The sequence below is a fragment of the Sander lucioperca genome, chromosome 18, assembly GCF_008315115.2.
Source record: "Sander lucioperca isolate FBNREF2018 chromosome 18, SLUC_FBN_1.2, whole genome shotgun sequence".
NCBI lineage: Eukaryota > Metazoa > Chordata > Actinopteri > Perciformes > Percidae > Sander > Sander lucioperca.
In genome coordinates, this window is record NC_050190.1 from 19351944 (window position 1) to 19364509 (window position 12566).

The window sequence follows — 12566 nt, forward strand, 5'->3', positions numbered from 1 at the left end:
CAGAGTGAGCTTTGTTCAGCTGATCCAGAAGTTACCCAGTGGCCTCAAATAACATGCAGCTTACACCCACCCCTCCCCCCCAGACACTGTGACACTTCCTGACCGTCTCACGGGGTCAGTGACACAGAAGGACAGGACGACTAACAAGAGAGTTGTCTCAAATAGAGACGACGAGACACAGCAGCGGTGTTGGAACTGAGCGGGGAGGGCAAGTATGAAGAGTGTCAGCAGATTTCTCCAGCACAGAGGTGAGAGTGCGTGAGCGGGAGTGAGGGACGCTTATCAACTCGTGCAGTTTCCAGTTAGGTTGAGTGTGCATGTTGAGTAAGTGTATGTAAAGCATTTGTGCACAGGTGACTAGTGTGTGTGTGTGTGTGTGTGTGTGTGTGTGTGTGTGTGTGTGTGTGTGTGTGTGTCAATCAGTCAGTGTAAGTGGTGGCCAGACACCAGTTTTAATTGTGTTAGTCCGTGAACCAGACCAAGGTAATACATTCATGAAACTGGTTAAAAACACAAGACAAAATATCAGCAAGTTAGTAAAATTCTTACTAAGAATGTTTTATTAAAATAAATGCCAAGAGGTTAATAAGAAAAATAACAGCATACACCATGAAAACTAAATGCAAGCATGTAAAAATACTTATGACAAGAAAACTAATAAAGTAGCTAATGAGTTAAACAAGCTGGGAATTGGCAAGAAAACAAAACCAAATATAACAGGGAAAAGGCAACACTCCCCACAAGAGACAGTTTTCAAGATGTAAAAGAGAAGGGGTGGGGGGGAGGAAGAGAGGGGCTGTTTAGGGGGAAAAAAAGTTGCAGTGGGTCTCATAAAAAAAAGCACTCAGAAACATGATTAATATACATATAAAATGAGATTAGAAAAATACATTATAAACCTGTAACAATGGCTGTTAATTACATTATTATACATGTAGTAGGCAGGCCAGAGAGAATACGGTAGGTATAGAGTTAACCTTTCACCTGATGGACTTATCCAGCCTTTCACAATGACACAGCAAGTTGTAACATTGCAGAGGGAATTTTCTTAATACTGTCATATGCTGAATAGCCATCACTTGCTCCACTTTAATATTGCATTTCAATTTAAAATAACACTGAAAAAGAAAAATTCATTGACCTTTCGGTGTAACAGCATGATGAAAGAGCTATGAATAGAAAAACAAACTGCCAAGGGTAATATTGGGACCTACGAATTCCTCAATTTTATATTATGAGTTTAATTCACCTTCCAGCAATAAACTGTCAGTTGTTTCAATAACTGAAAACTATTTGGCTGTGAAACAGAACTGCTTGTTTCATTATCCAGCATTTCATTCGTCCATTATAAATCTTGTTATTGTATTGATAGTTTGTTGTCAAATTGACATCGAGAGACATGGACTGGATGCTTTCAGTTTGCAGCTGTTGAAACAAATGGGCTTAATGCCAGCAGGGACGATTCCCCCCATTCCCTATCCATTCCCTTGAACGTTATGTATTTTTCTCAGCTCATGATCAAAACATGTTCTGGCAGACTACTGCATTGCTATTGGCAGTTCGATTTGTTCTAGGAAGTTAATCACAGTCACCAAAAATCAAGACAATATTTCATGTCATTAAAATCTAAATAAAAAGAGAACAAAACCTGCACATACAGCAGAGTAAAGGGCCATCAAGTAAAGGAAAGAAAAAAAAAAATTTCAGGAAGACAAAACCATGGCACATATTTTAGCTGGTCAAAACGACTGCTATTCTTTTTGCATAGAATAACTTCGGTAACACCACGATATGGTGGGAGCTACCCTGCTCGACTATTCAGAGCGTGTAACACTAGCAATTCCTCTCTGCGCCATCTTGGTGGGTGCTGGATATTATTGAACACAACTGGAATACTCAAAAAACAGAAACCACTGTTGATAAGGCACTTTGATTTGATCCTTTTAAAACTCTCTTGCTCTGATCCTCGCTAACTTTTAAGGGTTATGACTGTTTTGGTCTTCCATTCCAATCATATCCAAGATAACAGCACTTTGTCCTCACCCACTCAGTTTTTTTTCTGATTTCCCCCTATACTGTTTTAAACTTTTTATTTTATTTTATTTTTTTTCAGATTTTGTAACTGCAAGTAAAGTATCAAAAGCTAAAATTGCCAAAAATAGATTTTTCAATTTTTTTCTCTTCTCCAGCACCCTGTAAAATTATCTATTTTTTGTTCTCTTCTGTATTTGTATATGCAATGACAGATATCTACATTTTTATATATTTATATATATATATATTTATATATAAGACGTATGTATAAAGCAATTTGAACAGGCAGGCATGGCTTTCACATCCTATTTTTTCTTGAGAGAGTTGAACAAAAAAAAGAGTGTGGGCTCAGGAGCGAGGCTATGATCACAGGGAGGTGTGACACATTGTGGATGCGCTTTTGGAGGGTTCATCATGTGCTCAAAATAAATGCTTCATCACTAAAATAATCAAAACTAAAAAATATATTATTAGCAGGAAGGCTCAGAGTATGCCCACCTGATGTCCTAACTGATGACTGGTTCAAAATAAAAAAGACACTTAAAAAATTGGCCAAATGGTGAGATGAAAAAAAAAATAAAAATAAAGAAACACTTGTTTGGCAACGTGGCTGATGAAACAACTCAAGATAGAAGCCTCATGACAAAAGCATTTATGTACAAGTTGTACACTTCAAAGTGCCCTTCCCCCTAGCAATGTACTGTAATTGAGTAGCTTGTTGATTTTAGTGTTTATTGCCTGCATTCACCTCCTCAGAAAAAGTAGAGCATTAATGGGTCAAAACTCATCTAACTGACTGGCTGTCTGTTCCAGCTAAAGGCAGGCACCACAAAATCACACTCTTCCAAACTCTAAAATCACGAGAGAGAGCCCTCTGTGAGACAGATGCATAATGGCAGATATATAATTCATTGGAAAACCCTTTGGCTAAATATGCACACTTAATATTTTTTTTGTCTTTTCAATCACAGCTCAGCTAACTCATTGAGATATTTTTCTAAATACATCAGGCACTGTATAATGGATGTAGTGTGGATGGGGGTGTAGCAATGAACAGTAGCTAATAAGCACTGCTCCAATGTCCCCGAAGCCTCAGCACACCCTACTTTCATTGTAGTATTAATTAAAAAAGAAACACACACACACACACACAAAGACCCATCAGCCCAAATAGAGACCTTCCCATCTTGCCCTTCATCATTTCTTAGTTTCTGCAGCCTGTTTCAAACATCAGATTGCGTTTTGTTTTCCAGAGATAACCACCTGCCTTATTTTAGCTAGTCAATTTAAGCAAAGCTAATTAGTCGAATATGAATAACAGAAAAAACAATATCAAGTGGAGAAAATGACTCAAAAGTAAAAGCAAAAAAAAAATAAAAGACAAGAAAAAAACACATAAATCATAAAAAGCTTTTTTTTTTTGCAATCATTTCAGCCATGCTTTTTAAAAACGGGACAGAAAGCAGTTTGGAGGGGCACACCCAGAATGTGTCAGCTCATAGTTACATTTTAGAGCTCAACAACTGCACTACATGTGAAAAATGACAGAAATTAAACAAGTTAATGTGGGAGTATGTTCTCTTTCCTTCTATTTCTTTTTCTCTCCCAATAGGTGGGTGTTGGAACAGGGTGGGGCAGGTAAAGGCTTTTTTTGGAGGAAGGGGGATGATGTCATTACTCTGAAACCAAATGGTTTGCGTCAAATAGATATTGAACTTTGAGTCACAAAGTGAGGTCACCAAATTAGAGCGATTAAAAGAAGGCGGTTGGGGAGGTTAGGGTGGGGGTCTTTATTGCTATATAATTCAGTGCAGAGTTATGAGTAATACCACAAACACAGCCACCCAGTATATAATTCATGAAGAAAAAGAAAGAGAAAGAATGGGAATTTAACTCAATGAACAGAGGGAAAAAAAATGAATATTACACAACTTTGTTGGGTTTTGTTGTGTGTCTGTGAAGATTCTGCGTTGGTTTCTATTTTTTGTCAGAACGTGTTAAGGTAACTGTATGGGCAGGCGCCTCTCTCTCTCTCTCTCTCTCTCTCTCTCTCTCACTTGCGTCCGAGAGGCTAGCAAAAGGCAATTACCAGTTAACTGATCAGCAGGCAGGCTTGGGGCGGCTCGTCATTGGGTGAAGAGTTCAGAGGTCAGAAGGTCATGTGTTAGTTGCCGGTGGCGGCTAGGTGGTTAGAAACAAAAACAAAACAAACAGAAAAAAAAGATAGAAAGGATATTAGTGTCAGCAAGAAGAGACTGGAATGACATCATTTTAACAATAAAATGAATGCAATCTCTTATGTCGCCCCCTGCTCCTAATTCCCTTGCCAATGTGAGATGAACCCAGCTAATCTCATTATAATCATGACGCTGTCACATCATGATCCCAACTACTAAGCCCCCACCCTGAAACAGGTAGCTTGGCGGTTTAATTTAAGCGCACATTGCCCCCAAAAATTAAAACAGAAGCAAAGAGAGGTCGAACAGACAAACAAAATAAGAACAACAAAAATCTAGTGTTTTAGTGTCTTTCAAGTTGGAGTGCAAGTTACAAACAGTGTGATTAGTGGTAAGGAGACTCACTAATGTTATGTGAGAGATAACTGTGACTAGTGTTAAATGTGCAATGAATAGATGAATCGATGTTTTCCGATTCTTTCTTTTTATTTAGCAGTATATTTTTATAATATAAATATACACAAGAACCATAAATACATTTGATATAAAATGCTCGAATATAAATTGACAGTACCTCATGTACAACTGAAATGTTTAAAATGTGTTTTAGCTTCTTTTTTTTTTTCAATCTATTTGCAATACACTGGAGAGAAAGCAAGCTACCTCAGCTTATGTCTGTGCGTGTCTATCATCCATAGAAAAATAAAATGCAAAATAAATTTAAATTTCAAGGTGAAATGGTGCGTGGTAGCAGCATGGCTACTCTTCTTCTGCCTATCAGGTCTCTCAAATACAGTATAGAAATGCTTCTCCTTTTTCTTTGCTCCTTATGAGCCAAGGAGATAAATCATGTATGGGAACAAGCCTGCCCCATTTTAGGCTCTAATCTCACATCAGAGGAATGTATACTCCTTTAACACTGCCTGCAAAGTACTTCCTGTCCTGGCTTCACAGCTGCATAAACCAAAAGCTGTTCCGATCACTTTTGCCTGAGCTTTGACATATACAACATCTACATAATACTGTATATGTTAAGTACTAAATGTAAACAAAATGTGCATACCACAATCAACCATTTAGCTGGTGTGTGGATGTATGGGGTAGGAAAGGTGGTGGGGTAAAGGAAAACAAAAAATACAATACAGACGATATACAAATTCCCAACTAAGGCATCGAGGCATAATAGGCATAATAATCATTGAAAGTCATCAATCAATAGCAGAGTGTAGCTAAGAGACTAAACTGACCTCTGTCAGCGGTCACAATCCTTTGGTAAGGATGGACCCGCGTGTCATGCCGTCTCACTTTAGTAGCCATTGCACCTAGATTGTAACAGTTCCACAAGGTTAGAAACCATTCACTTTGAGCAGGGGAGAAAACAGTCATTTTTTTTACAGTAATAACATTCACATTTTTAACCATTATCATTATAATGCTTGGATAATACAACAATACACAGAATAGCAACATAATACAGTTTATAGTACATATACACACACACACACACATACCAAACAGAGCTTTTTTTATGTGTAGAAAAATGCAGTAGAAAAAAATAATACGCCTTTTTGGAGTTTTACTTGGTATTTAAAAATGCATAACTTAAGTAATAAAATTCCACAGTGCTCAGAGAGTTATATAGAGGACTCTTTGAAAAGGGGGCAGGCAAAGGGTACAGGCTTCTGGGCTGTCTGGAAAAATAATGTGATTCTTCCTCTGGGATCCAGAGGGGGATTGAGAAATGTGTCTCTTTATTTTGAAAGGTGGGGAAATCCAATACAGCTCTGATCATAATTGAATAGTGCCAGTCACCACCTGCCTCTCCCCTTTCTCTTTTCTCTTTCACCATTTCTCTCCAGGTCAATCTGTTCACTGGATGCAGAGACTGTCATTTCCCTCTTATATTTATCCAACTTTTCTTCCTACTGCAGTGCTTGACACTGCCTTGTGTACATGACACAAAAACTGTTTGCATGTTACTGTACTACTATGTTCAAGTACTACAAAAATGTGATGCATGCAGGGATTAAGAAAAATAAATCAAGCCCTCTCAGAGGAAAAGGGGACATGGGAAATAAGTTATAAAATTCAAGAAGGATTTTATTCTGGCACTGTCACGTTACGAGCGATTTTGGCTGATGGCTACACAGCCACCTACACTACTCTTAAGAAGCAAATGGCCTGATATTTCTTTATTCTCAGAGGAGCCAATGGTGGCTAGATACAGTAGCGCAGGAAGCCAAACCAAGTGCATGAGTGTGTGTGTGTGTGAGTGAGTATGAGAGTGAGTGTGTTCCACAGGGCCCTGTGTTGCTGAAGGCACCAATCGATAGTGTGAGTAAATAAAATGCACTAAGCTGGTGTAACCCTGCAAGTTAAAGAGAGAAAAGCCAGTCAGCTGCCCCTGTCTGTTCTACACATGGCTCCCAGAGGCACGTCAAATACACAGGTCAGCTATAATCAAGCTTGTCTCTGCTGCTGTCAGATGATGCCACGGACAACATTAGAGGAGTACTGGGTCAAATTAATGTTGGAAAGCAACAAATGCCTCTTCAGTATTAACATAGGGAAACAGCTTTGCTTTTGTTAACTACAGCCTCAATACAACATATGGTGTTCATATCAGACTCTATTTCATCAATAGATATTCAGTTATCTCTCTGGTAGCAAATGTGTTGAGCTTAAAGCACCATTGAGAGAATATATAGACCCTCACACTGAACTGTACTCCTGACACAGAAACTAAGGGGAGCGTCAGATATTAGAACAGAGCTCAAGTTCAAGAGGGGTGAGGCTAAGACAATGGAGAGAGGGGGAGGAGTAAAAAAAAAAAGGGAAGACTGGAAGAATTTAATGAACATCCCCAGTGGGAGTGAGAGAGGGACTATCTACAGGCATCAAGGCCTGCCAGCAGAGAACAGCACAGAGAAATGATTTCAAAAGCTGCAGAAATCCGAGGGGATCTGCCGCCAGACTGTATATGCCTCCAGGCCAGTGCATGAAAGGGTTAGAGAGCAGGCTGCGTGTATGTGAGTGTGTTTCTGTCGGTGTGCCTCATTTCACACTGAGGAGAGTGTTCCTATACGAACCTTGCAGAAAAGAAACTATGTAAACCTGAGAGCATAATTGTTTGGCGAGAGCATAACTAAAACAGTGAAGTAACCTTAGTCTAAATTATAAAGAGAACTTTCCAAGAGCCTAGCCCTCACAAGCTATTTTTTGTCCCCTTTTGCCTTTTAAATACAATGTCCATATGAGCCACACAGCTGGTCATCCCATTACCAAGAGCTTCACCAGCACATCCACTCTGTGAGTTTGTCTGTTTTTGATCCTCAGGTGGACACGACATATTTACCTTTCAACAAGTCCTGACTGTGGCTCATGGCAGCTGCATCCAGCACCCCAGCTCCATGGTAAAACAAGTTGCCCTCCTGTCCATACTGGCTAAAGTTGGCCGCTGTACCTGCTGGACCCATGCTTCCCCAGATTCTCTTACCTAGAACCCCACTGTGCTCGATGGGGTACTCCAGCAGGGAGGTGGGTGCCAGGGCGTAAGGGTAATCGTAAGGGGTGGTGTAGATAAGCCCGCCATCCGGTGTGGGAGGCACCAGGGTGGGGGTGCCGTTGGGCAGCATGGCAGCCATCTGAGTGGGCCGGATGAGGTTCATGATGGGGGCCCCAGATGGAGTTTGGGGCCGGAGTGCCTGGGGAGGCAACACCTGACCTGTGGGGGCCGCTATGAGCCGTTGGCCCTGAGCGTTTGCTGCTGCCGCTGCAAGAGAGAATGCAAGGGTGGCTGCCATAAGCAAGAGAGCGAAAGACAGGAGTAGAAAGAAAGAAAGAGGACAAGAGATAAAAGTGTAGTGTGGTTGATTATAATCACAGATGAACAGTGAAAGGTGAAATACAAAAGAGGATAAAGAGGAGGGAACAGGAAGTGGCAGGTAGAGAGGGGAGAGGAAGGGGGCAAAAGGGAAAATTAGTCCATGCAATGATCATGGTGGTGAACCACAAAAACCACAATCTGTTGCAAAGGAAAAGTCAAAAAAGCCAAACAAAATTAAAAATTACCCCTTACACCAAAACACAGAAAGCACAAAATGCTGCTGTCAAGCTTACAAATCACCAGAGCAGCTATACATTCATCTACTGGAAATGGCATAGGTGAGGTAAACAACACACATGCCAAAAGAAATGGAGCTGTTGACTATATGTAGGAGAAACACTCAATGAAGAGCAGGTTTCACAAAAGACTGATCAGGAATCATGGCCTGAATATGAACATCACTGAGCACAACGGGAACCTACTACTGTACATTTAATTTGTTAGCAACTTAAAAAATGTTGATCCCCCACATAGTCAGCAGTCCATTTAACTTGGATAACATAAAATGAACACACAAAAATCATTTTTCAAGTGGTTCTGCATCAGCACGTGCCGTGAGCTGTGCCACAAAAGCTTCCCCAAAGGCAGATCAATTCAATCAAGTGCTATGGTAACTATTAGGGGTGGAACGGTACACAGAAGTCACGGTTCGGTTCAGACATCACGGTTTGGTTCGGTACAATGAAGGGAAAAGCATAACAAAAATGCAAAAGGCAATTTTTTTTATTGTGCATGTCTCAGGCTGTACCACCTAGTGTGATCCAGTCTCTCCCCTGAGCTAGCTGCAACAGCCTGAAGCGTATAAAGTAAGATGTAAACAGTAAACAATAGGCTAAGTAGGCTACCCCACATCATCTCCAGACTCCATCTGGAACTTGTAAACAAAATAAGACAATCAGCTAGCTAGTAGTGTGATATGGGAGACAAGCGCTGCTCTCATATGTGAATGCACAGAGCAGGGGTGTTAAAAGGGCAGCTTCGGTTACACAGAGCAGTTGGCGAATTGTGGCGTTAGCTTCACACGCTAACAGCAAACAGTGAAGCTAACGGCGGAGATAACAGCTAACGGCGTAGCTAAAAGCGGAGCTAACAGCTAACGCCGGAGCTAAAAGCGGAGCTAACAGTGGAGCTAACAGTGGAGCAAATGAGCCTGGAAGCCATTTGTGGTCGAGGCAAGAAGGGATAGACCTACAGCTACAGTACATCCGTGTTTGGTTGTATATTGAAGGGACTAGTTTGCTTCGTGTGGACCAGAGTGATGGAGAAAGACATGGCTCTGGTGTGGACTCACAGGACCGACTTGACATGTAGGTGGAGTTTGGGAGCTTCAGAGCTAAGGCGGGGCTACAGATTAGGTGTCCCTAAGAAACGTGTATGTAACAGTAGTTCCACATTACATTAATTCATTTGCACGCGAGTTTTATTTATTTTTATACCGTGTATTCTCCGTGTAAATTCATGGACCGAACCGAGACGCCCGTACCGTTTCGGTTCAATACGAATACATGTACCATTCCACCCCTAGTAACTATGCTTAGATGTTGGGCCTGTTAATCACAGCTAACATGTAAGCAGATGTTAAATAAGGAAAATGACATTAAGCACTTTAAGTTTAATTTCCTAAACTTGAGCCCAAGTATATAGAAGAACCCAGATTATGATGTTTAAATCACACTTTATGGAATTTTTTGGGATTTATATTATTTATTAATACCCAAATCATAGATGTGATTATGCATTTAGAAATGACATTTGGTGATTGAAGCGCAAACACTGTAGATGTGTGAGCTAGTGACTAACATGCAGAGTTGAGCAGGTAGAATACAGCAATGTGTTTAAGGTTAAGAGTCCGCAAAAAGCAAGTGATACAGAGCAATGGCATCTGGATTGCAGGGGCAAGGATTGATGGAGCAATGGATAAAGAGGAAAGAAATACGGAGTAGAACAGAATGGAAGTTGTCCTACTCATGGTTGGGTAGGTAAACATAAATTGTTTGGAGAGCTTGAGAGAGAGAGGTCTGCTAGTGGTCAGAGATAATATGATGTATGTACACAGCAGGTCTGACTTCACTCTAATTTAATGGATGTAAACAGTATTAGTTAATGAGAAATACAGAAAATATAATATATAAGTAAGCATGTATAGGCATGGTCAATACAGATTAAAGAGTTGTTTATGGTGCAAAATAAATTGGATTGCATAAATTACTGATATATATGTTCGTATACACGGAGGCTCACTTACGTGCTTTGATGTTGTTGTCTCTGTATGTCCCATTGAGGATCGCTAGCTCCATCAGCTGCATCTTCTTCAAATTGTCTTCTCCTTCCGCCTGTGAAAAACAGAACCTTTAATGTCCATTCATAATAACACACCACACACTTAGTCCAAATAATTTCACAAGCTGAGGCCCCTTTATAGGCCAATTGAAACAATCCACATGACGACCATTTCACCTAACTGCATGCCCAGGCGTTGTTAAGAAGCTACAGTGGGGCAGCTAAATCATTTAGACAATACATGTCATCTGTTCTCCACAATCGCCGGTTGGATTGGGTTTAGTGAAACAGAGATGGAGGTAAGCTAAAGTGCTGTTGTCATGGCAGAGTGCCTTGTTGTTACTAAAATGCTGACAGCCACATTAAGTGTGGGAATGCATATTCACAATCCATATCAGAATGATAATTACTGTAATTTTCTTTGCTCCCTTGTGCACAATCAAATGCGCAATAACCGCCCTGTCTAATGTCAGTCCTGTCAATTAATGTTTGGATAAATAAATACAAAAGCCACAGCCACTGTCATTATCGCCAAATTAGGCGACTGAAATTATTCACGGAAAGCAATTAAGATAGCACCCCTCCTCCCACTCACACCCATCTATTTCTCCCCCTTTACTTTCTGCTCCACCCCACCTCCACCCCCAAACTCAATTTCCCCTTAAGCTACCAAACACTCAATAACCATGACAACACAAAAGCCCATGATGTTCCAGGTTGTACATCATCATTTAAGCAGGGCCTTTTGTGAATTACTCTCCAAACTGAAGGGTGCAAAGATGGGCATGTGAAACTGACGTTAGTTCGTGAACTATTGATTTCATGCCTTTTGCTGCTAAAAAGTTATGATTGTTATGCTTTTTCATCATTTCAACTCACAAATCCAAAGAAAGGTGACTCATGCTGCATGTACATACACTCTGCATTAGCACATAAATGCATCATGTGTACACAGAGTAAGGACGACCAGCCTATTAGTGGTGACAGTAATGAAAGCAAGAAGGCTGAACCTCCTCTGTTTCACTATTCTAACTCTGCACAGAGCGAATCTCCTGGACCAAGTTTAACAACAGTATGCTGCACTATTCAGAGGACGATAAGGAAAGAAAGATGTGGAAGGGGAGAAAGAAAGAAAGAAAAAAGAATGAGGGCTCAGAGTTAAGCCCTCCCATGAGACTCCTCTTCAACACGGCCACAGAGAGAGGAAGAGAAAGAGCGAGGTTAAGCCAGAGAAAAAGTGACAGAGGCTGGTCTCCCTTGACTAAATATAAGGCAGTGGCTTCAGAGCAGTCACTGTATTCTGCTGTGTGTGTGTGTGTATGTGTGTGTGTGTGTGTGTGTGTGTGTGTGTGTGTGCAATGTTTAGTGTACCTTAGAGCTGCCAATTAATGAAGCAAGGAACTTCTCTCTACTGATTTATCTCCCTCTCTACCTCTCCTGTGCTCTCTTTTCTTTTAATGGGGAAGTCTTCAAACACAAAAATGAAAAAAAATCCTCAAGCTACACATTTTCCCCTGCAAAGACAGACAAAAGGCTAGTAATGCAAACACTAGTGATGCAACATTCTGTTCAACATAGAACAGAGAGTACTTTATCAAACCCTAAACTATCCCAAGTTATCCCAATTAACACATTAAGTAGTTATGAAAATTCTAATTTTAACAATTTTTTTTAAACACTCAAGTAGCTCTTAAATAGTTGCCAAGCCCCATTTTGTTCCCTCATTAACAGCCTTGGAGGTAAAGAGAGAGCCACTTGACATGCAGCGTCAACAATGACCAGACTAGGCTAATTGAATATGGCCCACGTCAATGGATAGCAAGTAAACTCTACTCAATAGAGAGCCAAAAATCATTAAACAATGGTACATGTGACTGGACAAGGCTTGAAATAGTTGCCTATCACACCTAAAAGAGAGCAAAGTAAACATTATTGAATCCAATTTCCAATTATTTTCCAATCTACCGGTTACTTCCTTTTCTCTGTGCTAATCTTGAGTTATTAACATCACAAATAAAATCTTAGATCTTGACCTCTACAACTTAGTTCAATAAAAGACAAAGACTTCTACACTGCTAATGATGCCTATGAAATGAAAACAGCGGTTTTTTCCTTCCGTTTTTGTGTGTGCATCTCCCAAAAACTCTGTCAGTGGTTCTTTGGAAGTGGGCCAAGCTGACTTGCTAGAC

General features: G+C 40.4%; 1 protein-coding gene and 1 long non-coding RNA gene across 5 annotated transcripts in view; one reads left to right on the forward strand and one right to left on the reverse strand.

Moving 5' to 3' along the window:
* The first annotated feature begins 232 nt into the window (after nucleotides 1-232).
* LOC116057541 lies at nucleotides 233-580 on the forward strand. Its single transcript, XR_004106846.1, has 2 exons — nucleotides 233-372; nucleotides 424-580. It is a non-coding gene; the product is annotated as an uncharacterized LOC116057541 (long non-coding RNA).
* Nucleotides 538-12566, reverse strand: part of qkia (QKI, KH domain containing, RNA binding a) — an 80566-nt gene continuing 68537 nt past the window's right edge. The window contains exons 5-8 of one of the 4 annotated variants that reach the window (XM_031310048.2): nucleotides 10343-10430; nucleotides 7567-7983; nucleotides 5459-5533; nucleotides 538-4215 (exon numbers count right to left, since the gene is read on the reverse strand). In XM_031310048.2, coding sequence (XP_031165908.1) covers nucleotides 4199-4215; nucleotides 5459-5533; nucleotides 7567-7983; nucleotides 10343-10430 — 597 coding nt within the window. In that variant the 3' untranslated portion in view covers nucleotides 538-4198. Of the gene's footprint in view, nucleotides 4216-4843; nucleotides 5534-7566; nucleotides 8008-10342; nucleotides 10431-12566 lie in introns of those variants that run through there. The other 3 variants (XM_031310049.2, XM_031310047.2, XM_031310046.2) reach the window with 3 other exon arrangements.